Raw genomic sequence first — 27,454 nt, 5'->3', positions numbered from 1 at the left:
GTCATATATGAAGTATACCAAGATATACTTTGGTATACTAGTAAAGTAAGTGCGGAGTTATTGGACACAGCGCAGCCACCTATAGAGAACTTGTACAACCAAACCAAACCAAGACGACCCGGCAGCAGGCTTCCTTCCTGGTACGTCCTCTCTCCTTTTCTGCATACATGGCTGCGTAATTTCTGCTTCCCCCATAGCCGAAACCCTTTCTCTGCAGACATCTCCGTCTGAGACATTTCTCGCTTTTCAGCTCGGAAGAAGGAACAGGCCGTGCAGCGTTTGCCTTCGCCTTTTGGCGAGGCTTCGGTCCCACATTGACGCTTAACGCGAGAAATTGGTTTCTGCTTCAAAGGCAATAGGTGGAGACCGTCTTTGCGTTCACAGATCTGTGCATTAGTAACATTGTGCAGCAATCCGTCGCCTTGATCAGGGTTAGGTTTGTAGTTTTCACAGTTTTCACCCAAACAGTTGGATCCGCGGCGGTTGAGATCAGAGGATCAGGGTTAGGATTACAGTTTTCACAGTTTTCATCTTCCTGCAAATAGTTCTGTGGAGATTAGAGAATCAGGGTTAGGCTACAGTCTTTTCTTTATCTTCCTGCCACCAGTTCGATCCGTTGTTGAGATCAGAGAATCAGGGTTAGGGTTTTCACTCCGAAGATTTTGATCTGGTGCTTTTCTGACAGAGCTAACGGTTAGGGTTTCACAGTTTTGCAAAACAGTTTGATCCGGTGATTTCAACATCTTGAAGAGGTCAAATGGTGAAGCTTACCATGATAGCACGTGTCACCGATGGATTGCCCCTAGCAGAGGGGCTAGATGATGGGCGGGGAGAGAAGGATCTGGAATTTTACAAGCAGCAGGCGAAGAATCTTTTCAAGAAGCTCTCTCAGGGCCAGCACGAACCCTCCCGCATGTCCATTGAAACCGGCCCAAACATCTTCCAGTATCCTCTGCTCATTTATTTTATTGATTGAGACTTGGTTCTGCATTATGTGATACTTCTTAACAAAGCAAAAAATGCATTTGCATGGTAGGTAGTATTTCAAACCTTTGATAGAGAAGCGTGGTCTAATCGGTGGTTTTGTAAGTTTATCAAACGTAAGTATGCCGGTACAGTTCTGTGCTCAGATAGTGCTTTCACGAGTGGAAGCTTTTATTATTTTTGGAAGGTTGTTCTTGACATGCATTTCAGCTACATTATAGAGGGTGGCGTATGTTACCTCACAATGTGTGACCGATCTTATCCTAAAAAGCTAGCTTTTCAGTACCTTGAGGATTTGAAGAGAGAGTTTGAGAAAGTGAACCGATCTCAGATTGAGACGGTTGCCAGACCTTATGCTTTTATCAAATTCGGTAAAGTTAAATATGCTGCTGACTGATGATGGGATATTAGTATTGCATTTGCATTGCTACAGGATGTTCATGACATCTTTTCTTTGTGTTGATATTTCTGAAGATACATTCATACAGAAGACCAGAAAGCTGTACCTGGATACACGGACACAAAGAAACCTGGCAAAGTTGAACGATGACTTGTATGAAGTCCAGCAGATAATGACCCGAAACATTCAGGAAGTCCTGGGAGTTGGCGAGAAGCTAGATCGTAAGTGTAGTTTTTATGTTTTTGAATTATCAAAAGTTTTGTACATGACCTTTGAATATCCAGCCCCCACCTATGAGCTAGCGAAACAATTGGGGTAGGGGTTGAGCTTCATAAGTTGGTGTGTTTTTGCTTGGCTAGTCCGCCTATCAAAACGTTTGATTAGAATTAAAACTTTTTTGGAAATGGTAAAAGATCGAAGTACGTCGGGCAATGAGTATAGCATGTTCCCACATAACATGGATATCAGGAGCCCCATGTGCTCTCGCACGAATTCCAACTCTCATCATGTCTTTGCATCAACTTATATGACTAGTGTGGCTTTGAAAAGCTTTTTGTTAAAATATCATTTTGATGTTCCACTGAAATGTTTCGACTTCCAAATTTGTTCATGTGTACAATTTGGTAGATGCTGAAAAAGTAACTCATAATGGAGCACATGTGCTACTTCTCCTCATAAAGTTTGGCCACCCCTCTCAATGTGGGACCCTCACAATGCTTCAATGGGACCTCTCAATGCGGCACCCTAGGCTCAGTGCCATTGTAACCCGGCTAGGGCATCTAAGGAATTAAACTCAACTATTAAACAAGGAATTAAGATGGAATGACAAACTTATAAACCATTCATACCTTCACAATACAATAAAGAAACATCATAATGATGTACGAACATCACATTGAATTGGAACGGTTGCACCCCCTTAGGTAATGATATATTACTTGGGAGTTTTCTAGTACAAGCATTGGGGTAGGACCACCAGATTTCCACATGATCATGAAATAAATAATAAACATAAAGCAGTGGCCTAGGAAGGTTGCTCTACCCCTGTCACAACCGTATCTACCGTGTGCTACACGCACACAAGACTAGCTTCGAGGTTGGGGAAGCTTGGAGCTAGGCAGGCTGATTGGTGAGCTGAGTTAGGGAAAGTATGGACGGGCGGGCACCCAAGTGTGGACGCCCGATGACCGCCCAAGAGCCTATAAAAGGGTGGCCAAGGTTAGTCATTAGTCATATAGAGTCTCGCGTGTCTTTGTGAGAGCTCTATGGTCAGGAGCCTGGATCTAGTGCAGACGTGCACCTGCTTTATGTAGCCAAGGTTGGTAGTAGTCTCGAGGCCCACAAGGGTAGCTTCGTGGCGGTATGGGACTGTTAGAAGTCATCTCCTGTCTATTTTTATACACCAGGGCCTTTGTTGTGGGTGTGCCCGCCCTTATGAGGTGTTTTATCATTTTTCCCCACTCTCCACAATTTTCCTCTATTTTTCCTATTTTTTCTGTGGCTTGGGAGGCAGTCCATTTGCTGGCCGACTGCTGGAACTGGTCCACGACTCCATGTATGAGATGGCCGACTGTTGACAAGCTGGCCGACTGGATGTGTGAGCTGGTCGTGGAGTTTCAGGGCCAGTCGGCTGCCCTACAGCAAGTCGACTGCTGTTGGGGGGCCATATAAATAGGCTGTTGGGGGGCCATATAAATAGGCCCCCAGTCCCCTTGCCAGTTTTGTATCATACTCCGGGATCTTCTTGTGTATACAGAGCAGAGTTACATGCCTATATCTCTCGCTCTCTCTCGTGCTGTATTTTTCTGCATGCGTTTTGCTCTTGTGTTCCCAGATCTGGTCATCATGTCCGTTGCATGTTCTGACATGGTATCAGAGCCCTAGGCTCTAGATAGTTCTTGGGATTTGTGTGAGCAAGAGGGGGATTGTTGTGTGGCTGATTGGTGGACTGTTTTGGACTGTTCGGGAAGAGGAGAAGCAAGAGTACATCCCCGCAATGGCAAATCTGTTTGAGATGGCCGAGAGGCATGTGAAGATCCCAACACTCCCCACGTTTCCGGTGGACCGTCAGTTGGACGGGAGCAACTACGGCATATGGAAGGTTATGATGGAATTCTTCTGGAGTCTTACGGCCTCGTTGATTTCGTCGTTGTTGGGGTTCCATGGCCGGAAGTTGAGGAAGGGGAGTTACCGTCGATCTGAAAGGACCGGGAGGCTCAGACACAGATGTGAGATCGTGTCAACGCCAGGGTCCGTTCGTTTATCTTTCTTATTAACAAGCTGCAGGCTCTTCAGCAGGAAGTCTGCAGGCTGGGAAGGAGATATCGTCAGAGGACATGGCCATAATGTTGCTGTCACATTTGCCCTCTTCGTACTCAGCATTTTACTCGTCTTTGATTACCAGTGGCAGGCTTAGCACCATCACGTGGGAGGAGCTTGTGCCCATGGTCCTCGACCAGGAGGAACGATTCACGAACCCTCCTTAAGGTGGAGGTTCGGAGGCCCTTACTGGCCAATGGTCGAAAGGCCGTAACACGGGCAAAGGGAAGGCTTCATCGGAGAAGTCTTCTGAGAAGAAGTCCGTTATTGACCGCGAGAAACTAAAGGCAGAGAGGACCTGTAATGATTGTGGCGAGAAAGGCCACTATTGGAGGCAGTGTCCCAAGCGGAAGACCGAGAAGGGTGAAGATTCCTTAGCAGCAATCATGAAGACTTCGGCTTTTGTGCACTTGGAGGTGGTGGACACTGATGTTTCATTTTCTTCAGGCAGGGAGGAGATTGGAGGACTCTCCGCAACGGATACTCGGGAGTGGATTCTAGATAGTGGTGCTTCCAGGCACATGACTCCTTCCCGTTCCGGTTTACAGGATCTCTGCAGGCTTTCTGGTCACATTCTTATTGGGGATACATCCACTATCCCAGTTCACAGTGAGGGCAGGATGGAGATAGTTCCCGATGGTAGAGGGGGGAAGCATTCCTCCCAAGTGTTGTATGTTCCGTCACTTGGTTTTCATATGTTGTCAGTGCATCAGGTTTGCAAGACTGGCGTACGGGTGGAGTTTGATGAGCATTTTGTTGCTCTCCGGGACAAAGCAACAGGCCAAGTGGTTTGGGAAGGCGGAGTGGAGAATGGAGTTTACAAGCTTTCAGCACTCTCTCTCCTAGGTCCTCAGGTTTGTGATGAGTGGCAGTCTGGTAATGGCCACTTGTGTGTGGATACGTTGCAGGTGCAGGCTTTCTGGGACCAGATGGTGGATAGCTTGCCAGTAGATGGCAGCAGTTGGCAGGAACTTTCCAGTACTGATGTTGGTGGTTCTTGTGTTCGTCAGTTAGAGGAAATTGAACAGGTAACTTATGCTCTGATGTCTCGGAGTATTCGGGACAAAGAACCTCCAGTAGATGAGGATGTTCTTTCCACGGGAACCTTTCAGAAAGCCAGGCAGGTGGCAGTTGATTACTTGCAGGAGGAGTTGGTTTCTCTAGGCTTTGTGGTTCCGGATTCAGAGGGGGTGGTTGACAGGTTTCAGAAGGCCTTGCGTGGTCTTCAGCAGGTTTCTAGGACTTGTTTTTGCACCGTAACAGGTGTTGATCCTTGTGAGCAGTGTGATGCCTCTTTGACTCAGAAGCAGAATGGTTCATTGATCTGGTTGATGGACACCAGATTGGACGGGAGCTCCTTGATGAGGCAGTTGAGCTCATGGTTGCGGATGTCTCTTCGGGAGGCAGGATTGCGTTTCCTGTGGTTTCTGCGGCATGCGAAGGATCATGGACTCTTGTACACAGGAGGGGGATTGTTGGATGGAGTCCGACTCCACGGTTGGAGTGACTCAGTTTGGGGAGGAGACTCGGACACGAGGAGATCTACTTCAGGCCCAGGAGCAGTTTTACTAAGCAGTAAGAGGCAGTCATTTTTTGCCTTGTCGCGGACAGAGGCAGAGTACCGGGCTGCTTGTGATGCTGCTGGTGAGGTGGTGAGGATGCAGAGGTTGCATTGCAGGTTTGGGCTTCCACTGGTGGAACCCATGGTCATCCAAAGGCACTTTGTTCGTGAACAGATCGTTGTTGATGACATCTTGCTAGAGTTCTGTTCGACGGAGGACAATACGGTGGACCTCTTCACGAAGTCGGTATCTCAGGATTTGCTCAGGCGGCACTCCTGTGGTTGGTTTCACAGCCAGGAGCTGAGAGGGGGTGTCAGAAGTCATCTCCTGTCTATTTTTATACACCAGGGCCTTTGTTGTGGGTGTGCCTGCCCTTATGAGGTGTTTTATCATTTTTCCCCACTCTCCGCAATTTTCCCCTATTTTTCCTATTTTTTCTGTGGCTTGGGAGGCAGCCCATTTGCTGGCTGACTGCTGGAACTGGTCCACGACTCCATGTATGAGATGGCCGACTGCTGACAAGCTGGCCGACTGGATGTGTGAGCTGGTCGTGGAGTTTCAGGGCCAGTCGGCTGCCCTACAGCAGGTCGACTGCTGTTGGGGTCCATATAAATAGGCCCCCAGTCCCCTTGCCAGTTTTGTATCATACTCCAGGATCTTCTTGTGTATATAGAGCAGAGTTACACGCCTATCTCTCTCTCTCTCTCTCTCTCTCTCTCTCTCTCTTGTGCTGTATTTTTCTGCATGCGTTTTGCTCTTGTGTTCCCAGATCTGGTCATCATCTCCGCTGCGTATTCTGACAGGGACGTCACAAGGTAGAGATTGGTTGGTACGTTCATCTAGTTAGCTCAGCTCGTGGCTCGGTGGGGACAGCCAAGACTTGTGGGCTTGCCCATTGTTTGTAGGTTTCGAGTCTTATACAGGAGCGTTCTACGAGGAGATCCTATGGGGATTTTACAATGGCCAGCACAATGGAGCTACCACCGGCACTACACCAAGGCTCTAGTTGGCCAGCACAATGGAGCTACCACCGCATACCACACCCAACCTCTAAGAAACGCTACATGTACTTATCAGTCCATCCAAGGCAGGAGATTCATCGGGAAGACAGGAGATTCCTCGGGACTTGTGAATAATACTTGGAAACAATGGGCAAGTGTTGGTCCCCAGAATTCAAGAGTCTCCAATGTGTTCCACGTTCTTGACGCGCTACTCAATCCTTCAAGTGAAGGCCAGTAAAGATAGCAGCCTTCAAGAGTTCTCCTCACGAACCGAAGATCTCCATAGCCGTCTTGAGCAAATACGGTAGAAGAGAAGCCTCCTAGTGATTTCAGCTTCCAATAAAGCTACTAGGTGTAGATGCTCATAGAAGAGAAGCAACTGCTGTAGAGAACCTCCAGAGTACAAGTGGCTGTAAGTCAACCACCTGCAACAGGTAAACACGCGAAGAGCGTATACCTGATGTGATTGCTCTCTTTGCTGGCTGCCCTGGTCTCAACCTCTCCAACTCTCTGTTGCACATCTGCCCTGTAGGAAGCCAACATGTCATGTTTTTTCACAGCATATCCTTTTGCTGCCCACATAACCACTGTGCACAGGCTGTAACAGCCCTCTGCCACAGTTTCAAGGCACCAAACTCAGCCCCTTGCCTACACGTAGATAGTACGTGTCAAGGATAGATAGCGAAGCAAAAAACGCAGTCCATATGGGAGCTAAACTTGAGAGAAATTAGGGCTTCGTAAGGGTTCCGTGCGCATCTAATGTCACGTGCACGCCCGTGCCATGGCTAATCCTTAGCATGAACATCATAATCCTTGATTAGGACATCAGTTAGGACAACAGTAACACAGTTAGACAACATGTAGAGCATCATCTGCAGTAGCATCATCATCATCATCAGTAGCAGTAGCTTCGTCAATATCATCATCATCATCATCATCAACATCAGGATTCAGCATAATCCGCATAAGCATGAAGAAGGGCATGAGTATGCAGTCGGCAGTCTCTAGAGAGCGGTCGGCAGCCAGTAGGAGACTCAGTTAGCAGCCGGCCAGGTATTAGGCAGTTGACCAGTAGGTTGTGGGCAAGCATTGGAAGAAAGCGCATCATTTATCAGAGCAATTTATGAATTATTTGTCCAAGCAGTAGACTGACAGCATCAGTAGCTGGCCGACCAGCACTTCTTGCATATATATAAGCATAAAGCCATCATTTGCATTCCATCAAGTATCATTCATCATTCACAGAAGCAGTAGAAGTCAGTAGAAGTCATGTCAGAGGTCAACCATTGGGTCGACCAAGGGCCTGGCAGATGTATAATCATTTAGTCATTCGGTACATTCTCATCATTGAAGAAGTAGATAACAGTAGAAGGGGCCATAGGTCACCCCTAGGAGTAGACCAAGGCCTAAATCATATAAGGATATATAGTTACTTTTTTGTACCATATGAATAAAGAAAACCCTGACACCAACCGTCTCTCTCTTCTTCTCTCTCCTGTGTCTTAATCATGTTAAATCATATGGTCTCACCAACATCCCAATTTCTACTCAAGATCGAAGGGCATGCTGTTGTACACATCGTCATTAATGTCAGGAAGCAACACGAACAACTTGCTGTTATGTTTGTGCGGGGGCATTTGAAACTTGATTGCTTGAATAAGGTGTGAATATATAAGCACCTTCGGTTTGTCATCCCACAACTCATAGATCTGCACGGTCTTTCTGGCATAATACACACATCCAAGTACATAAGACCCTCGAGCAATGACATTTTCCCAATGGTCCTTTACCGCCTTTTTGCAAAGTTCCTTCTCTTTCATGCATTTGAGGATGTAAAAGTCAATGTTTTCTTTATTGTTCTTCTTTGCAATCACTACAAAATTGTCTCCAACCACAAGGCCATCTCTAAGTGTGTCATGATGTCCTTCAAAAATTGCATCATCAGCAAGTTGATCATCAACATTGTTGTCATTACTGCCATCTGCCAAAGGCTCCATAATTATGTAATCCCAACTAGAAACATGTGAGTGATTCGAACATCTTCTCCATCGGCATTGAATACAAGCACTCCAAAAGCATGAGGGTGGGCGGGTTTTTAGTGCTGTTGTATCACTTTTAGAATACCGGCTGACTGCACACTACTTTAGAAGCACCAATGGTGACCAATCTTGATGCCTATGCACTCTTCTAAGGGGCCATAGGAGGACTTCCATCTATGGCTGAGCGAAGGGCTGAATTGGGGACTGTTTCTATGGTTGAGGGGCTGAATATGCAAGCGACAGATGGCTGTATATGCAGGCTGAGGATGATGTGTTTTCTGCAAGAGAGGGGATGATGAATGGAGCTGCATTTTCTGCAAGAGAGGAGCAGAGAAGTATGCGTGTTTCAGCCTGGGAGATGATCGCTTGATGATGATGATTGGTTATGATTATGATTGATGAATGAATGAGGGAAGCGCTAGGTATTTATATGCATAAAGGAGGCTGGTTTGTTTGCTTAAGCAATTCGGCTGACTTCCTAATAATACACTACCTGATAAATAAGTGAATAATGCTGTTTATAATGCTTTAAGGCTGCCGACTGAACCATAAGGCTGCCAACTAGTCTATGCAATGCTTATAATGCTAAGCAAAGGTACAGATGCCAAGGTTCACATGCACATGCAATGAATGCTATGCAATGCAGACCATGATCTAAATGCGAACCCTATGGATTCTTCTGACTACTACATGCATGAATGATTCTCTTCAAGTGGGTTAAGGGACTGGGCCTGGGCTGACTGGCTGACCTTCTATGGTTGAGGAAAGACCTACGTAGCTCGTGCCTGACATATCCTGGCTTGGGGGCTTACAATGGGGCCATGACATATGACAAAATCATATCCTAAAAGGGTTCCGATGATGAGCCAGCTTGTCACCGTGCGTTATAGTGCAGAGTGCATGTGACACTTTGTGAGTGCTCACTTGGAAGTTGGTGCAAAACTACGGTTGCCAATAGTGGCAAGTGACCACAGGTACACCAGGTGAACGTCAAAGTTCGCACCGGAGATTTGGGACAAGACGGTTCCGAACTTAGAGTTCCGCATGGGCGACCACTATCGCGAGAACCTTGACTTTGACCTCATGACCCTGGATTGGGCTGATGTAATATCTTGGTTCAAGGATTATGAAAACCATATCATTACTTTTGTACATAATGGTTACCCATTGTAATTAAGCATCCCCATTTTGTATTTATATACCTAGTGCTAATCCTAGGGATTAGTGGCCTGATCGAGAAGGATTAGGGAGCCCTGAGATTATGAGAAGGCAGGCTAACATTATTATTAATAAATCCATGTATTGGCTATTTATAACATGATGGTTATTTATAGCAGCAGTGGGCACTACATAACTGAAATATGGATTATTGTTGTCATAACCTCACTATTGGTCAAAATTCGACCAAGACTTTGGCCACACATGTGGCTAAGCATAGATCAGCATGCTGAAGGCCTCTATGGGACATATTGGCATGGATCTGTGGAGTCAAACCTTGGCCCCTGGCTTGGGGGTGGTTCGAAGCATAGAACCTACAGTTGGGAGGTGAGCTAGCATGCATCCCTCTTAGGGGGTTTGTACTATTCACTTGTGTTGTGTGTTTAGGAGATCTGTGGGGTTGTAACACTTGGTATCAGAGTTGTCTTTTGGGGGGGGGGGGGGGGGGTTGTGTGTGTGTGTGTGTGTGGGGGGGGGGGGGTCAGAATCCAGTGGGCTGTGAGGTTGTTGCGCACTCCTGCACCATTGAGAAGAAGCTCGTGATGTAGGGCTATGAGGTATCCCTAGTTTGGGCTCTGCCCTCTTTGAGAAGATCTTTGTGTCTGCAGCTTCATTGGGAAAAACCCCATGCATTACTGGGGAGAGAGAGAGAGAGAGGATGTAGTTTGCCTAATGCTTATTGCTTTAACATTTACATGCAGAGGTCAGCCAAATGTCTAGTCGGTTGACGTCAGAGTCTCGGATTTATCTGGCAAAAGCAAAAGATCTTAGTCGACAGGTAATTCTGGTTTTGCATTGTTTTTTTATTAACGATGGTGTTATGGCTTAGCTTTTTGTTTTTCTTGGTCTACTAGAATTGGTAGAAACAAATTGGTTATTCACAACACAGTGAATTCATTATTGATAAGTTATGCTTGTACAACTATGGTAAACATTTTGGCTTTTACATTTGTGTAACGTGCTAGACATTTAGGTAGACGGTTAGGTGATGTCAGCTAAAAAGAAAGATCATCTTAGTTATAACTATATTAACAGGTTGCATGGCTCTGAGCTCCCTGTACTGCTGCTGCACACCTGTTCGTTGCCTCCTTCCAGCCCTTCTGTCTGCCTTTCACCCCGTCCCCCTTCTCTCTGCCTGCCTGCCATCCAGCCCTTCACCCTTCACCGCCTCCTACCCACCACCCAACACCCCCCTGCTGCCTGTCAATCTGCCCACTTTCTAGCCACCCGTGCACCAGTATTGAAATATGCCCAGGAGAGGAGAAAATGATGTTTATGCAGGCGCTTTCATACACATAGTTCCGGGCCTCTTCTGCTGGCCGATTGGCTTCTGCACGCTGGCCTGCGCTTCCATCCTCCAGCCCCCGTTCACTTCACCCCCCTCTTCTCTGGCTGTCTGCCATCCAGCCCACCTGCCTTCCTTTCTACTGCTTGCCATCCTCTCCTGCGCCTCCAGCCCTTCCTCCTGCCTCTCCCATGCTTCTTGGCCTGCATTAGCATACAAAAATTCTTAGTGTTAAAGTCGGCTTTCCCATTTTGATTGGCATTATGGCCTCTGCCAAATCCAATTCCTCATCATCCCCATTGGCTGGGCGAACTATCAACTTCTCCCAACATGAGCTCCAGGTCCTCTGGCGTGGAGCACCCTTTTGCCTTCTCTTGCGTATCCTGCTGCGGAGTCCTCTCAGGCATAACGTACTTCCTCCTCCCCTAGGAGAGGATTTTTTCCACAAATGGGAGGGAGGGTCACCCATATCCTTGAGAGGTGATGCATCAATATCGACCACAAGGCCTGATCGCACTGTTCTTCACTCATGAAGATTGTCTCGTGGAATATAGGGGTTAGGCGGTATGCAGTATCTTTCATCGCCGTTGGAGTCAAGTTGTGAGGGACCAACCGCACCCTGCAGTTACTGATGGCTCGATTGACACAGGCTCAAAGGGTGGTGTATGTATTTCAGCTTCCATGTCCATCCTGCCTTGCATTATTGGTCATGGTGTTGTGATGCCTGTGAGAGCACAGTGGATTATCATGGAGCAGAAGCCAACATATAAAAGAGGCGAACATGAAGGGGTGGTACACCCTGCAGAGAGAGCCACATGGGAGAGATTTATACTCCCTATACATGGCAAGGACTGCTGGATTGAGGAGGGCATTCACATGAAGCTCCCCTCCCTCTTCTACAGTTAGTTTAACAGACGAAGAAATGCAGAATGTATCTATGCCCGTCTTCTATGTTGATGATTGGGTTCTTGATAGAAGAGGATGTATATGCATTGCATCTCAGACTATGAAGTTCGACCACTGTCCAGTGGTTTTGAGCATTACAGATCTTGGGAAACTTATCTATGCCCCTTGTGCACATTCCTGAGCAATTCTACTCGGATGATGAGCTATCCCGTCAGGTGGCTTGCATTTGGAGCTCCCAACACTCATCTCATGGCCCACAAGGTGTTGCACATGCATTGCAGATGATGAGTGGTTTCTACCACAAGGTGGCCCTACAGAGGAGACATGAAATTATTGATCATGAGAGGGCTAGCCGAAGCAGGTTGGTAGCCTTGCAAAGAGAGCATGAAAAGCCCTTTGGATTACAGATACTCTTTGCATTGTCAGGACTGAGTTGCAGCATGCCATGGAGCAGAAGGCAGAGTATCGATTCCATGAACGGGAATCATTTTGGATCTAGATGGGTGACAAATGTAATAAACACTTCTTTGCAACTCATGGTCCATCTTTTAGCAAAGAGAGTGTTAGACAGTTTCAGGATGCTCATGGTACTATTTACTCGGATCCCACTATGGTGAGACAGATTACAGATACTCTTTGCATTGTCAGGACTGAGTTGCATCATTTCGTGGAGCAGAAGGCAGAGTATTTCCATGCATGGGAATCATTTAGGATCTAGATGGATGATAAATGTAATAAACACTTCTTTGCAACTCATGGTCCATCTCTTGGCAAATAAAGTGTTTGACAATTGCTAGATAGTTGCAGGATGCTCACGATACTATTTACTAGGATCCCACTATGGTGAGACAGATTGCATCAGACTTCTATCGTGAGCTACACTCGACAGAGCCTCATTCTCCTTTGAGAGATTGGAGCACAATAGAAGGTGTGGGTCATGACATGCAGACTGGGAGGAGCATTTTTGACAATATTTTCTCCTTATAGGAGGTAGTGGAATGGGCCAAACAGTCTGAAGGACAGCCTTAAAATACATTCAACCATGTCTACAAGAAGGGCTCACATAATTATAGCCATTTTACTGCTTCACTCTGAGAACTTATGATCGAGTTGATTGGGGTTTTCTGGAAGGAATCCCTAGATGCTTGGGTTTATCTCAAGATTGGATCAAATGTTTGTATTGCTTGTATAGTGATGCTCATAACCATACGTTGGCATGTGGTGACAGGAAAGTGCTTCCAGATCTTCTGATTTGTTCGTCAGGGATGCCTCTTGGCCCCTTGCCATATCTCATTGTACCAAGAACCTTGCAAGAGTCACAAACTCAAGGGGAGAGTCCATCGCCTTCGTGAGCGACCCACAACTCTCACAAGGCAGAGGACAGTTCCAAGGATGAAGTCCTAGGCGTCACCTCTCATCAATCTCCATCCAGCCAAGATAGTAGAAAATATGTAATCTCCATCTTGGTCCTTGTCTGGCATGGCTAATACCTGCAGCAGTACACCTGTCTTGGAAAAAGCACCCAGCCATTTGGGGTGATACTCATCATGAAAGGTGCCAGTGAGCCACTCATGGGGGGTCTAGATGGCCAGCATATGTTTCATCTTCACAGAGGCATATTGTTGTGCACCTTCGTCTCCCCTCATGTTACCCTCACAAGGCATACATCTAGAGATCTTAGAGAGAAAGAAGCTCTTCCATGGCTCCGTGCTTGGAAGAAAGCCTCTGATCACTAGCTTGCAAAACAAGGCTTTGCACTAGATATCTGGATCTATAATATTCAGCCCTCCTTCCTGTCTGAGATGAATAATAGTCTCCCATGCAAGTCTACCTCGAGTATCTAAGTGCCAACCAAACCTAACCAAAGAAAATTGTGGACCAGTCTCCCATAGTTGTTTTTGTACGGCGTACGGCACCATATCGTACATGCGTCCTCATGAGAAGCACCATCATGACAAGATATACCCGGCTGAGGCAAGCAGTACTTGATTAATCACCAGGACTCTAGAGGCTAAGTCCAGTTTTGTAGAGCTCCAATGAAGCAACTTTTTCCTTATGCTCATGAGAAATGGTGCAAACTGTTGTGTAGAAGATGTCGATCCCAACCAAGTATCTCACAAGCTGCCTCTCTCAATCCAAGTAAATCCAAGTTCAGCACCCCAATTGACTCTGTCCAAGTCACTCACCAAAAAACCAACAGATTTGTTCCAGTTGAAAAGAGCTCCTACAGCTAAACAAAAATCCTCCAAGGCAATCTGAAAAGAACAAATGCACAAGTGGAAGGCCTCGAGATACATAGCATTATCATTTGCAAGCTGAGAATCCATAAGTTCCTACTCTTTGCAAAGGGTAGACTTAAGCCAAATACCCAAGCAAAGGATCGAAGATATAAAATTAGAGCCTCAGCCGCCTATGGCTGTATGGTGGATGTATCTCCGATGGGATCTTGGTGAGTGGGAATGGATCAATGCAACCAATCCCTTGAAGAGTTTGCCTTTCTTCAATTACACTGAAAAATGCCAGACTAATACTACTTGGACAGATTTAGAGGATTCCCACCCTCAAGCCACAGTGGGAAAGCTTGGGGATTACTCCATTGATTCCAACATCGAGTTTGTTCTTGTAGACATGCTAAGATCCGGTAATCCTCACATGCAAAGCACGTGTACGTCTTCGTTGCTTGTCATGGCCCTGTGAAAATGGAGCAGGACAAGTGTGGGCATGGTGGTTGCAGGGTCAGAATATTTTATGATTCACATGGGGGGTGCCCGGACAGTGTTCAAAGATGTGTGGACAACCCTAGGTGTGAAGGGGGAACATTAAAACATTAACTTTTAATGTTTATAAAAGTTGCCCCTAGGCCTTAGTGGCCCTAGGGAACTTATTCAAGTTGGGCCCTAGGGATTATTATTATTTTTGGGGGAGGAGCCACTTTTGGAGAGTTTCTCTCTCTTCTCTCTCTCTCTCTTCCCTTTTGGGAGTCGTGGAGCAAAAGCATGTGCTCATGCGTGGAAAAGCACAGAAGGAGGAAGGCGCCTGCAGAAGACTGTTTTTTTGTGGCTGTTTTCTGGGAACTGTGTGCTGGAGCAGGCCGTACAGGTCCGTACGACAGCAAGTACTGCTGTGGACAGAGGCGGCGCTGAGCTGTGGACAGATACAGGCTGCAACAGGCGGCTGCAGCTGCTGAACACAGGCTGAACAGGTTGTACGACTGAAAGTACAGTCCTGTACCTTCTGCAGGTACACTGTACGGCCAGTTTTGGGGTAAGTGCAAGAGCTGGACAGTACTGTAGCAGTCGGCGCAGGCAACCAGCAGCAAATCAGCAGGCGGCTACTTCTGAATTCTCTGTAGAAACAGCCCGTACCGTCAAGTACAGGCAAGTACAGGCAAGTACAGGCAGGTACAATCAAGTACAGTGCTGATTTTCAGATCTGTGCTTTACAAGGACAGCATAGGAGTGAGCATTAGAAGGAAGATACAGGCAAGTGCAAGCACATGTGTGAAGCAGGATTGTGGGTTCAAGTGCCTGCAGGCACAGATTAGTGCTGTTGCTTCTTCCAGAGTTGTTTCACGAGCTGAACTTGGTAAGCCTTGACTCTGTTCATCCATCTCTCTTTCTATTGCTTGATGTCTGCTACAGGTATGTGTTATCTGGCTCCTTGTGAGAGGAGGAGTATAGCAGATTGACAAGAGATTAAGACAGGGATTGAACAGCACATGTATGTTGAGCTGAGAAGATGTATCATGCTTATGAGTTATGCCAGATGTATGCCCATGGCTGGCCTGCTTTGTGAACTTGGCTGATCAGAGGGAGGCACAGTGTGTTGTTTGAAGACACAGATCTGTGTGCATAGATCCTCTGTGCTGAGAAGGATTTGTGGGCAGTCAGATTGGACTACAGGTGTAAACTCTTGGCTGGTTTTTATGTTGTACTCAGCCATACATATTATTTTAATGGAATAAAGAAATACCGCAAGGGGCGCCAAGCTTTGGGGCCAACAGGTGTCGTTGTGTTTTCAGATTTGGGCACTCTAGCCTCAATCTGTGTTTTGTTTATCATCTAGACTACAAGTGGACGGGTGTTAGCTCTTACCGCACTCTGGTTTTCTATCAGAGGCCGGTTTCAAGGTTCCGTCCCCGGGACCAATCATCAACTTTCTGAAGGGGGTGAGCTCGTGGTTGTTTTGGAGAAAGCCATCGCTGAAAATTCAGCAACCATGTCTGATACAGAGGAAGAGTACTTCTATCAAGAAGAAGAAGAGCAAGAGTCTTCTCCTGAAAGAGATGTATCTGAGGATATTTTTGCAGGAGAACAGGCTGCAGATGTTGAGCCTTATGAGGATGTAACACAGCCAGAAGATGTGCATGGTAAAGAGGATGATGATGCTAAGTTCAAAGATCGCTTGGCTAGTGTTATGGATACTTTTATGCAGCTCACACAGAGTGAGAGATTTGCTGAATTTTTGAGGTCTCGCTCAGAGCCCCGCACAGAGCCCCAGAAAAAGAAGAAGAAGGTTCGTTCGAAGAATCTTTCTCATGGTCATAGTGGTACCACTCCACAGGATCCATCTCCTGCACAGTTTCCGAACATGCAGCATGCTTTTGGTGCTAACCCACAGAGTTCCTTCTATGGACAGCCACCTATTCCTCAGCAGAACATGCATCCAGGGTACTTTGGTGGTGGCTCGGTGTTCCAATCCATGACTGGGGGTTATCCTCAGGGAGGCATGGGTATGTATGGGCCTTTTGGAGCCAATTTTCAGCCTGGCATGCAAGGGAATATGTATGGTGGTATGCAGTCCGGTATGCAAGGAAATGTGTTTGGAAGCATGCAACCTGGGATGCAAGGCAATATGTTTGGTGGCATGCAGCCAGGTATGCAGCATGGAATGTATGGAAACATGGCTGGGATGTATGGTATGCCTGGTGTTGGAATGGGAAATGTTGACCCAATGATGGGTATGAATGTTGGGGGCAGCAATCTCACGAAACCACTTCCATATGATAATCTAACGCCTATGGGCAAGGCGAAGGATTACAAGGAAGGGGGAGCTGCAGTGAAGTTTGACACTTTCAGTGGGGCCAAGGATAAATTGAAGGCACTTACCTTTTTACAGCAGTTTGATGCTGCTTTTTCTGGTGGGAATTACACAGAGTCCTCAAAGGTGAGGAAAGCTGCCACTTTTCTCAAGGGCAATGCTTTGCAGTGGTGGTCTACTCTTCTTTTGCAGGGCATAGCACCCACCACATGGGTCCAATTCAAACAGGTTTTCTCTTCCGTATGGCTCACATCTACATTTGAGGTGGATGTTATGACAGCATGGCACAAGCTGGATGCTTCAAAGTGTGATAGTTTGGAAGACTATAACAAGAAGTTTTGGGAAGCTCTACTCCCAGTGACTTCTTATCGTGCCGTGCCATTATCTGAGCAGGTAGAGAAGTATTGTTGTGGGCTGCCCAAGGAGGTACGCGATTACTGTATAAAGACAAGAGTAACGAACATGTCACAGATGATTGAAAATGCTATGACAGCCAATGCGTTACTCACAGGTGGTTCATCTGGATTTAAAGGCAGTAAGAAATTGAGCAAGAAAGCTGAAAAATTTGGGCATGCTTCTCGTGCTGCTAAAGGGTCTTCAGAGACGAAGTATAAGAAGTTGCCAATGCCCAAAAGGACTTCTGAGGAAAGACAGGCTTTGAGAGATGCTCAAAAGTGTTTTTACTGTACTGAAGAGGGGCATATGTCATTCAATTGTCCCAAAAGAACGTCCAAAAAGGACCCTGACAATAAAGGAGAGCCCAAGCCAAAGAAACCAAAGCCTTCTGCAGGCTTAGTTCCTGATCTTGTGGGGGAGCAGCTAGGTGGTGAAGCTACAGAGTTGTGCAGGGCATGGGGCAAAGTGAGAGATCAGAATGCTTTGATCTTCTTTGACACAGGTGCTAGAGCCAACTTCATTTCACCAGATTTGGCTAGCCGATTGGGGATTCGCGCAGAGGAGATGGGGCCGTTACATGAGGCAAATATGGCTTGTCCAGGGTATGCAGAACCCGTTACTCCTATCATTGGGAAGCTTCGGCTTCATTTGCAGGGTTATGTGGACAGCGAGGAGTTCTTCATCATGCCTTTGGATGGCTGTGATGTTTTGTTGGGGATGCCATGGTGCCACAGGGTACATGCGGTGGTGGATACTTACAATAGGAAAATTACTCTGACTCATAGAGGGAAAGAGCATGTATTGGATGTAAAACTCAAAGGGGAATCTGTTCCTATTGTATCCGCTTCGGCGATTTCATCAGTAATGAAAAAGCATCTTTCCGCGTACTTGATTTATGTAAAGGATGCACCGGATGATGAGTCTAAGTCTAATTTGTCAATGTTAGATAAGGACAGGGCTGATTTCTTAAGTGGGTTTCAAGACTGTTTTCCCGAGTCATTGCCAGGAGAATTACCTCCTGAGAGGCCAGAAGATCATGCCATAGATCTGATTCCTGGTAGTGCTCCACCGAATAGACCGCCGTACCGTGTTAGTGCAGCCCAACAGGAAGAGATTATGAGTCAGGTACAGGAGCTATTGAATAAGGGGTTGATACAGCCTAGCTCATCACCCTTTTGCTCACCTGTGCTCTTAGTGCAGAAGAAGGATGGTTCTTGGCGCATGTGTATTGATTACAGGGCGCTGAATAAGAATACCATCAAGAATCGATTCCCCATACCAAGGATCGATGACATCTTGGACCGCTTACAGGGCTCCACAGTTTTTAGTCGTATTGACTTAAAAAGCGGGTATCATCAGATACGCATTCGACCCGAGGATGTGCATAAGACAGCATTCCGAACCACGTTTGGGTTGTATGAGTTCTTGGTTATGCCCTTTGGTTTGACGAATGCGCCTGCCACATTTAACAGAATGATGGACAGGATTTTCAGGCCTCCTAGAGAGTTTGTGGGCACATTCTTTGATGATATGATTGTGCATTCACGAACTGAGGAAGAGCATAGAAGGCATTTGGCCATTGTGTTTGCAGAACTCAGAAATCATAGATTGGTGGTTAATGGCAAGAAGAGTGAGTTTTTCTTGCAGGACATACATTTCTTGGGGCATATTGTGTCTGGTCATGGAGTCCGTATGGATCCAGCAAAGGTGGAAGCAATACTTAATTGGCCAGCTTTGAGGACCGTGCATGATGTACGCAGCTTTTTAGGATTGTGTTCCTATTACAGGCGTTACATACGACACTTTGCTGAAATTGCTTCACCTCTTCATGCTTTGACGAAGAAAGCAACTCCGTTTAGATGGGCTGATCGGGAAATTACAGCATTCAAAAAGCTCAAAGAAAAGCTTACTTCGGACCCAGTATTGGTGTTACCGGACCTCCGAAAGGCTTTTGTTGTCCAGTGTGATGCATGTGGAAGCAGCATTGGTGCAGTTCTCATGCAAGAGGGACATGTGATAGCCTATGAGAGTAGAGTTTTGCAAGATGCTGAGAAGCATTTACAGGTGTATGAGAAAGAGATGTTGGCTGTAATTCACGCTCTTTCTACATGGAAACACTACTTGCTTGGGGCTGATTTCACTGTGCAGACAGATCATCAGACCTTGCGTTACTTCCTTACGCAGACTAAGCTTTCAGAGAAGCATATGCGTTGGGCAAACTTTTTGTCAATGTTTCACTTCCAGATTGTGCATGTGGAAGGCAAAAAGAATGTAGTGGCAGATGCTTTGTCACGCAAGCCACAGGTCTCTGCAGTTTCACTTGCTTATCACCATGAGCTTGATGAAATGAAAGAGCAGTATGCCCATGATGAGGATTTTGAAAGGTTGTATGATCAGATGTCTGAGGGTCAGCGGCATGAGCATTACACTCTTAGAGATGGGTTTTTATTGATGCATGGCAGACTGTGTGTTACCAGGCCATTGCGACTCAAGGTTATGATTGAAAGTCATGCTCCACCGTATGCAGGTCATAGAGGTATTGACGCCACGGTCAAAGCAGTGGAGACTTTCTTTTATTGGCCAACCTTGAGAAGAGATGTTGATGCCTTTGTGAGGCAATGCATCGTATGTCAGAAGGTAAAGTTTGACCGTCAGAAGACACCAGGGTTATTACAGCCTTTACCTATTCCGGATAGACCTTGGGAAAGCATTGCCATGGATTTTGTATTTGATCTTCCACGGACACAAACGGGAAATGATGGCATCTGGACTATCATATGCAGGTTCAGTAAGCAGGCTCATTTCATTCCCGTGAGGAAGACAATTAAAGTGGATCATATGGTGAAGTTGTTCATGGCGAACATCTTCAAGTATCATGGCTTGCCTACGTCTATCATTAGTGACCGTGATCCACGGATGACGAGTTTGTTTTGGAGAGGGTTGTTTGACAACATGGGTACAACTCTCAAGTTTTCATCGTCATTTCATCCACAGACAGATGGTCAGTCAGAAGAGGCTAACTCTACAGTGTTGGATCTTCTAAAGTGTTATGTGTCAGAGCACAAGCAACAATGGGAAAAGTATCTTCCTTTGGTGGAGTTTGCATATAACAACACTGTACATAGCTCGACAGGCAAGGCGCCTTTTGAGATTGTAGAAGGAGGGAAGAAGATACCACCCATTTTGCATACAAAGGATAAGATTTTTGAAGCTGATCAGTATGTGGAGAGCTTGGATGAAGCTTATCGGAGAGTTAAGTTGGCCCTCCAGAAAACTCAGCAGAAGCAAAAGAAAGCCGCAGACCGTCACAGACGTGATTTACAGTTTGCATTGGGTGATTGGGTTCTTTTGCGTTTTGAAAAGGCTAGACTCAAGAAGATGAAGGGTAAAGAGCGCTTATTCCCTAAGTTGAGCATGCGATATTATGGGCCTTTTCAGGTTTTGGAAAAGATTGGTGAGGTAACCTATCGATTGAAGTTACCAGATCACTGGAGGATTCACAATGCTTTTCACGTGAGTCTTCTTAGACCTTTCCGTGGGGATGTGCCTGAGGATGTATCAGATGAGGCTCAGCCGGAAGTTGAGGAACTTGATGAGGTTCTCATTCCAGAGCAGATACTGGCACATAAAGAAAGGAAGGTACGAGGTAAAGTTTCCCGTCGCTATCTTGTGAAGTTCAAGAACTATTCACCGATGGATGCGAAGTGGATGGAGGAAGGTGACTTAACAGATTCACCTCAGGTTTTGCAGCTTTATCTCGATGCCTTTGAGTTAGAGCCGACTCTTATTGTGGCTCATTCAGGTTCAGCAGAGCATGGGTCTAGAGCATTACCTGATGCTCAAGAGGGGGGTAGCACCTCCACTCCCTTGATACAGACAGGCTCAGATGACATCTAGAGGTCGCTTGGTGCAGATTTTATCTCATCCGAAGGTACTGAGGCTGACAGTACATCTGTTTATGGGACTTCTATGATATATGTGTACTAGTCACATGGAAATTTTTGTGGATATGTATGGTTCACAGTGGTATACAACTTGGACTATTACTATGCCATTGGTTTGCAGTGAATGTTGATACATGTGTATGGCTCAGAGAGATTGGGACGCTGATCTTGCCATATTGTATATTTCACTTTGGATATTTTGATGCATCACCAGAATGCAATCGAGGACGCTTGCCATCTTTCAAGAGGGGGGTATGTCATGGCCCTGTGAAAATGGAGCAGGACAAGTGTGGGCATGGTGGTTGCAGGGTCAGAATATTTTATGATTCACATGGGGGGTGCCCGGACAGTGTTCAAAGATGTGTGGACAACCCTAGGTGTGAAGGGGGAACATTAAAACATTAACTTTTAATGTTTATAAAAGTTGCCCCTAGGCCTTAGTGGCCCTAGGGAACTTATTCAAGTTGGGCCCTAGGGATTATTATTATTTTTGGGGGAGGAGCCACTTTTGGAGAGTTTCTCTCTCTTCTCTCTCTCTCTCTTCCCTTTTGGGAGTCGTGGAGCAAAAGCATGTGCTCATGCGTGGAAAAGCACAGAAGGAGGAAGGCGCCTGCAGAAGACTGTTTTTTTGTGGCTGTTTTCTGGGAACTGTGTGCTGGAGCAGGCCGTACAGGTCCGTACGACAGCAAGTACTGCTGTGGACAGAGGCGGCGCTGAGCTGTGGACAGATACAGGCTGCAACAGGCGGCTGCAGCTGCTGAACACAGGCTGAACAGGTTGTACGACTGAAAGTACAGTCCTGTACCTTCTGCAGGTACACTGTACGGCCAGTTTTGGGGTAAGTGCAAGAGCTGGACAGTACTGTAGCAGTCGGCGCAGGCAACCAGCAGCAAATCAGCAGGCGGCTACTTCTGAATTCTCTGTAGAAACAGCCCGTACCGTCAAGTACAGGCAAGTACAGGCAGGTACAATCAAGTACAGTGCTGATTTTCAGATCTGTGCTTTACAAGGACAGCATAGGAGTGAGCATCAGAAGGAAGATACAGGCAAGTGCAAGCACATGTGTGAAGCAGGATTGTGGGTTCAAGTGCCTGCAGGCACAGATTAGTGCTGTTGCTTCTTCCAGAGTTGTTTCACGAGCTGAACTTGGTAAGCCTTGACTCTGTTCATCCATCTCTCTTTCTATTGCTTGATGTCTGCTACAGGTATGTGTTATCTGGCTCCTTGTGAGAGGAGGAGTATAGCAGATTGACAAGAGATTAAGACAGGGATTGAACAGCACATGTATGTTGAGCTGAGAAGATGTATCATGCTTATGAGTTATGCCAGATGTATGCCCATGGCTGGCCTGCTTTGTGAACTTGGCTGATCAGAGGGAGGCACAGTGTGTTGTTTGAAGACACAGATCTGTGTGCATAGATCCTCTGTGCTGAGAAGGATTTGTGGGCAGTCAGATTGGACTACAGGTGTAAACTCTTGGCTGGTTTTTATGTTGTACTCAGCCATACATATTATTTTAATGGAATAAAGAAATACCGCAAGGGGCGCCAAGCTTTGGGGCCAACAGGTGTCGTTGTGTTTTCAGATTTGGGCACTCTAGCCTCAATCTGTGTTTTGTTTATCATCTAGACTACAAGTGGACGGGTGTTAGCTCTTACCGCACTCTGGTTTTCTATCAGAGGCCGGTTTCAATGCTCCTCTTCCAAAGTCATGTTAATGATTGTAGGTGTTGTTATCTCCTTACCTTTACCCTTCTTGGCGACCTCTATCCACTTCTCCGCTTCATCCATCTTCTTTTGCGTCTTGGTGATGACTTCCACCCATGAGGAAGTCTTTGTGTTGCTTCTCTTCTTCCTTAATTGCCCGTACTTGTTCCTTGATAACCTTGAGCTCTTCTATCATGGATGGCTGAGTTTCACCTTCTTCAAGTCCACCATTTGCCTTGGCCTCTGCAAGCTTCCTCTGAAGAGCTGAAATTACGCCTTTGAGCGTGTTGACTTCCCCGTGAAGGTCTTTGACTTCCGCTATGAGGTCCTCCTCCTCCTCTTTCCACCGCTTACCCTCATTGAATACCATTTGGAGAAAGTTGGCTTTCTCCTTCCACCATCCCTCCATCTCTGCCTTCCATTCCTTCATTTCCTTTTCCACATTTGTTATCCTCTTGTTTGTGACCATAAAGGTCGCCTTCGTCGGGTTGCGCAAGGGGGAAGCCATGGAAGAAGCGAGAGAGAGAGAGAGTTATGCTGCTGCCTTGGGGGCCTGAGCAAGGGTGCGTGGGTGGGTGCGTGGGTGGGTGGGTGGGGGAAGGAAAGGGGCGCACACAGCCTAACGGATAGATAGACTGGCCATTGCCAGCAGAACTGTGCAGCGTACAGGGCAACAGGCGGGAGGGGGGTGACAGAAAGTTCGAACAGAGAGGGGGCAGCGAACAGCAGGCGGGTGGGGGAAGTGAAGCAGGCGGCGCTAACAGGGCGGCGGAAGCGAGCAGGCGGCGGCGGCGAGCAGGCGGAACAGCATGCGGGAGGGAAGGCGGCGGAAGCGAGCAGGGCGAACAGCAGGTGGCGGAAGCGAACAGGGCGGCGGCAGCGAGCAGGGGGAACTGCAGGCGGCGGAAGCGAACAGGGCGGCGGCGGCGAGCACAGAGAGAGAGAGAGAGAGAGAGAGAGAGAGAGAGAGAGAGAGAGAGTTGGCCAAGGAAAGAGAGCGAGTTAGAGAGAGAGAGTGTGTGTGAGAGAGAGAGAGAGTGTGTGTGAGAGGGGTTTTCTTGAGGGAGAGAATGTATATATGAGAGACTTGAGAGGGAGAGAGAGTGTGTTGGTGAACCATGAGAGACTAGAGCTTAGAGGGGCTGTGGGTATAGAGAGCTTAGACGTGCTGCCGGTCCTCCCTTGTAGCCCTACCCCCCATGTAGAGACTCCAACAGGCGAAAATGGGCAAAAACAGGCAAGTCCCACAGTCTCGGAAACAAGCGGCAGAATCCAGAATCGATGAAAAAAAAAATGACTGAGACCCGTACGCCTCGATCATATGTCCGTACATCTCGATCAGTTAGAGGCGCGTCTCGTAACAACCCTGGCTACACCAATAGAGACAGGTGCTAGGCTTAGTCTCCATGATGAACGTGAACCACTGGATGCATGACTTTATCAGCTTACTGTCGGGTGTCTCATCTATCTATGTGATTCGAGGCTAGACATTCATTTTGGGGCCTCCCAGTTGAGCTGGTTTATGCACATGCCCAGAAGTAGGCATTGGCTGGTTGCGAAGCAAGTGTTTAGATACTTACAAGGCACGGGCCTCCCAGTTGAGCTGGTTTATGCACATGCCCAGAAGTAGGCACTGGATGTCATGACACAGGATTGTCCTAGTGTCTTTTGCTTTTACCTAGGTGATTCATGTATATCATGGCTGAGCAAGAAGCAATCGACAGTGGCCACTTCGGGCTGTGTACATGGTAGCTTTTACAGTGATTGTGGAGTTTGTATGGCACGCCTTTTGGCAAATCTTGTTATTGGACAACAGTCTCCTACCTCCATCTTCACTGACAGCCAGAGTGCATTAGTTGTGTCGAAGAACCCAGTATTTTATGCTTGCACAAAGCACATTAAGGTGCATTATCATTATAGGCTTATTGGAGGAGAGATTAGCCTAGCTTATATCTCTATACACGACAATGTGGCAGACATGTTCACGAAGGCTGTTTTAGGACTGAGTATTTTACCTCGTTTTCTTAAGCATTGTAATTATGCATTAATCATGTTTAACATTCATTAATCATGTTTACTTGTAAATGCATGTGTAAGTTTGTACACGTGTGTGGATGCAGATACATGTTTGCTGTGTGTGTACATGTGTGCATGCTCATGTGTTTGTTCATGTGCATGTATATGTGTGTTTCTCTTGCCTTGTTGCAGGTGTAGCTTCTTTCTCTCTCAAGGTGGCACTGCACGTGTGGTTGACTGCACAGGCATCTGGCATTGTGACACGTGGCATAGGTGACGTGGTAGTTGTTAGGACTGGCGGGCTGCAGCTGACGTGTGGCTAGCCACATGGCACACTGTGGCACAGGCGGGTGATTGCATGGCGGCTGGCTGCACAAGCGAGGAGAGAAGCGAAGCAAAGGCTGGTCGCAGGTGCACATGGAGACTGGTTGCCACGTGGGCAGGCAGGCATGCAAGCAAGAGAAAGAGAGAAGTGCCGTGCAGCAAGCGCAAGAGAGGTGATGGGCAGCTAGTCGTGAAGGCACTGTGCAGCAAGCGAGAGAGGCGAAGCGATGTGCGCCGAGTGGAAAAGCAAAACGCTGAAAAGAAACGCCCCAAAAAGCAGCACGTTGATTTTTCCGAAAAACGCTGAAGTGCCACATATTTTTTTTTCTTTATAAAAAAAAAGAAGAGAAAAAGAAAAAAAACTATTCGATAGTTTTTTTTTTTGGGGAAGCCTCTCTAGTAGATTTTTCCAAGGGGGAAAAGCATAGCTTTTTCCCCCAAACTTGTATAAATAGGGGGCCAAGGCTCTTGTATCCCACAACACATCTTGGGTGAAAGCTTGAAGGAGATCTCCTCCCCCTGGATCAAGGAGGAATCTTCTCGGGAATTGTACAAGGGCTACGCCGACTTTGAGTTATAAATAAATACTCGCGGGGGCGCCACGCTTTGGGGCCAATCGGTCTTTTGTGCAGGAGCACTCTAGCTCCACTTAAATATTTTCTTTTTTCCAAATTTAATATTCCAGTTCATAAAGTGATTAAAGTGTGATTAAGTGTGTTCACCGCCCGTCAAGTTGCTGAAGGTCGGTTTCAAAGGCTCTCTCATGAGAAAAGTTTGAAACTTTTCGCAAAGCTTTGGGTTTATTGGCATTTGGGGATTGATCAGCCACATGATCCCTGTACACATTCACGTCATCTTTACAGGGGGTTTTGTAGCCATTTATATGGTAGTGATGTGTGGACGTAAGCTAATAATGGGCGTGGGCACTTTTTCCTTCTTTAGGAGGTATTTCCCCCCAAGGGTATGTACGCACTCTCATGAGTGTGCAAGTGACCTTATCATGTTACTTCACTTGTACATCACTTATTCTCATCAATCTACTTTGAGTGTTTGTCTCTTAGTGCTTGCTACATCTATGTATGTGTTGACATGGTGCATGGAAGCATTGGAATCTATTTTTTGAAGCATGTGACATTCTCATTTCTCATCGGGACCAAATGATTGGCAATGTATGCATGGACTGGTTTGTGCACCTCTTTTCTTTCCCACTATCCTGTATATTGTGCTTTTTAAGTTTATTTATTTCAGTTTATATCATCTCATATAAATCTTGTTTCGTTTGGCTCTCCCTCAGGCATTGATTCGGAAGTGGGCACCTGTCGCAGTTGTCATAGGAGTTGTGTTGCTACTGCTGTGGGTTCGGAGATCCTTTTATCATTAAACCTCATCCTGTTTTTCCATATGCTGAGAGTCATTTTATTCCAGGCCTGTAAGAGGACAAGCTACCAAGATTTCACTTTTGAATTGTATAAGTGCAATTTTTTGTTTGTATCCTCGGTATCTTTATGAGTGGGAATTTATCAGAGGTTCTCGAAATTTGTATTGAATTTCTTGCTCAGGCTGTGACAAGTTTAAATTCAGCCAATGTTTGAGGTTTAAAATCTAGTTATTAGGCAGTGAATGCTTTCTGCATGTTTTTGTATATTTATTGCTCTCATCGGATGATTTTTACATCCATCATTATGGCCTAGTTTGCAAAAGTTTTTTATGGAAGGTTCACAGGTGGGGCCAGGAAATCTGCACCCTTCACTTTTAGAATCACATGCTTTAACCACTAGGCCAACAATCGCTAGGTGCATGGATTTTGGCAAAGTAATCTTACGATCTTTAAGCATCGATGCCTTTGGTGAAAGACTCCTTAATCAAGGGGAGTGGATAGACTGGTTTTTTGTTTTTCGAGCCGGGGTCAAGTGGATAGACTGGTCTCTTCATGGTTACTTTCATGGACATGTGTGAAGCCTCCCTAAGCAGACAGCTGTAGTGACATACCAGGAGAGCAAGAGAAAGGAGGGTAAAGGTGATAAGTTGCTTTGATCATTCTTAGAAATAGGGAGAGGGAGGTGGTTGGTCGTATCATTGTCCAGATACTTTGGTCCATGATCTCTTGGCAAGTACTTCGGTCCATGATCTCTTGGCAAGCTTGTGAGTCTCCTATGCCACTTGCCATTTTAGAACAAGCAATTGGTGAAAAAGCTGAAACATGTCATGTTGGAGCGAATTGATACTCTTAAACCTAAGGCCAGTGTGTTACTTCCCGGTTGGCGTAGGTTTAGGTTCATCCAAGTGGGGAGTGTACTAACCTAGGTAAGGAATA

The 27,454-nt window shown here is 46.4% G+C and overlaps 1 protein-coding gene across 1 annotated transcript; it reads left to right on the top strand.

The window, feature by feature from the left end:
* On the top strand, positions 1 to 26,745 carry LOC147640771 (25.3 kDa vesicle transport protein SEC22-1-like). Its single transcript, XM_086815037.1, has 6 exons — positions 1 to 140; positions 251 to 945; positions 1,195 to 1,355; positions 1,459 to 1,605; positions 10,225 to 10,301; positions 26,435 to 26,745. The coding sequence occupies exons 2-6, from the start codon at positions 758 to 760 to the stop codon at positions 26,519 to 26,521; spliced, it is 660 nt and encodes a 219-aa protein (XP_086671163.1). The 5' UTR covers positions 1 to 140; positions 251 to 757; the 3' UTR covers positions 26,522 to 26,745.
* Positions 26,746 to 27,454: the final 709 nt, after the last annotated feature.

Source organism: Cibotium barometz, chromosome 2 (genome assembly GCF_041138505.1).
Source record: "Cibotium barometz isolate CiBa-2024 chromosome 2, ASM4113850v1, whole genome shotgun sequence".
Taxonomy (NCBI): domain Eukaryota; kingdom Viridiplantae; phylum Streptophyta; class Polypodiopsida; order Cyatheales; family Cibotiaceae; genus Cibotium; species Cibotium barometz.
This window is presented reverse-complemented; position numbering and strand designations above follow the sequence as displayed.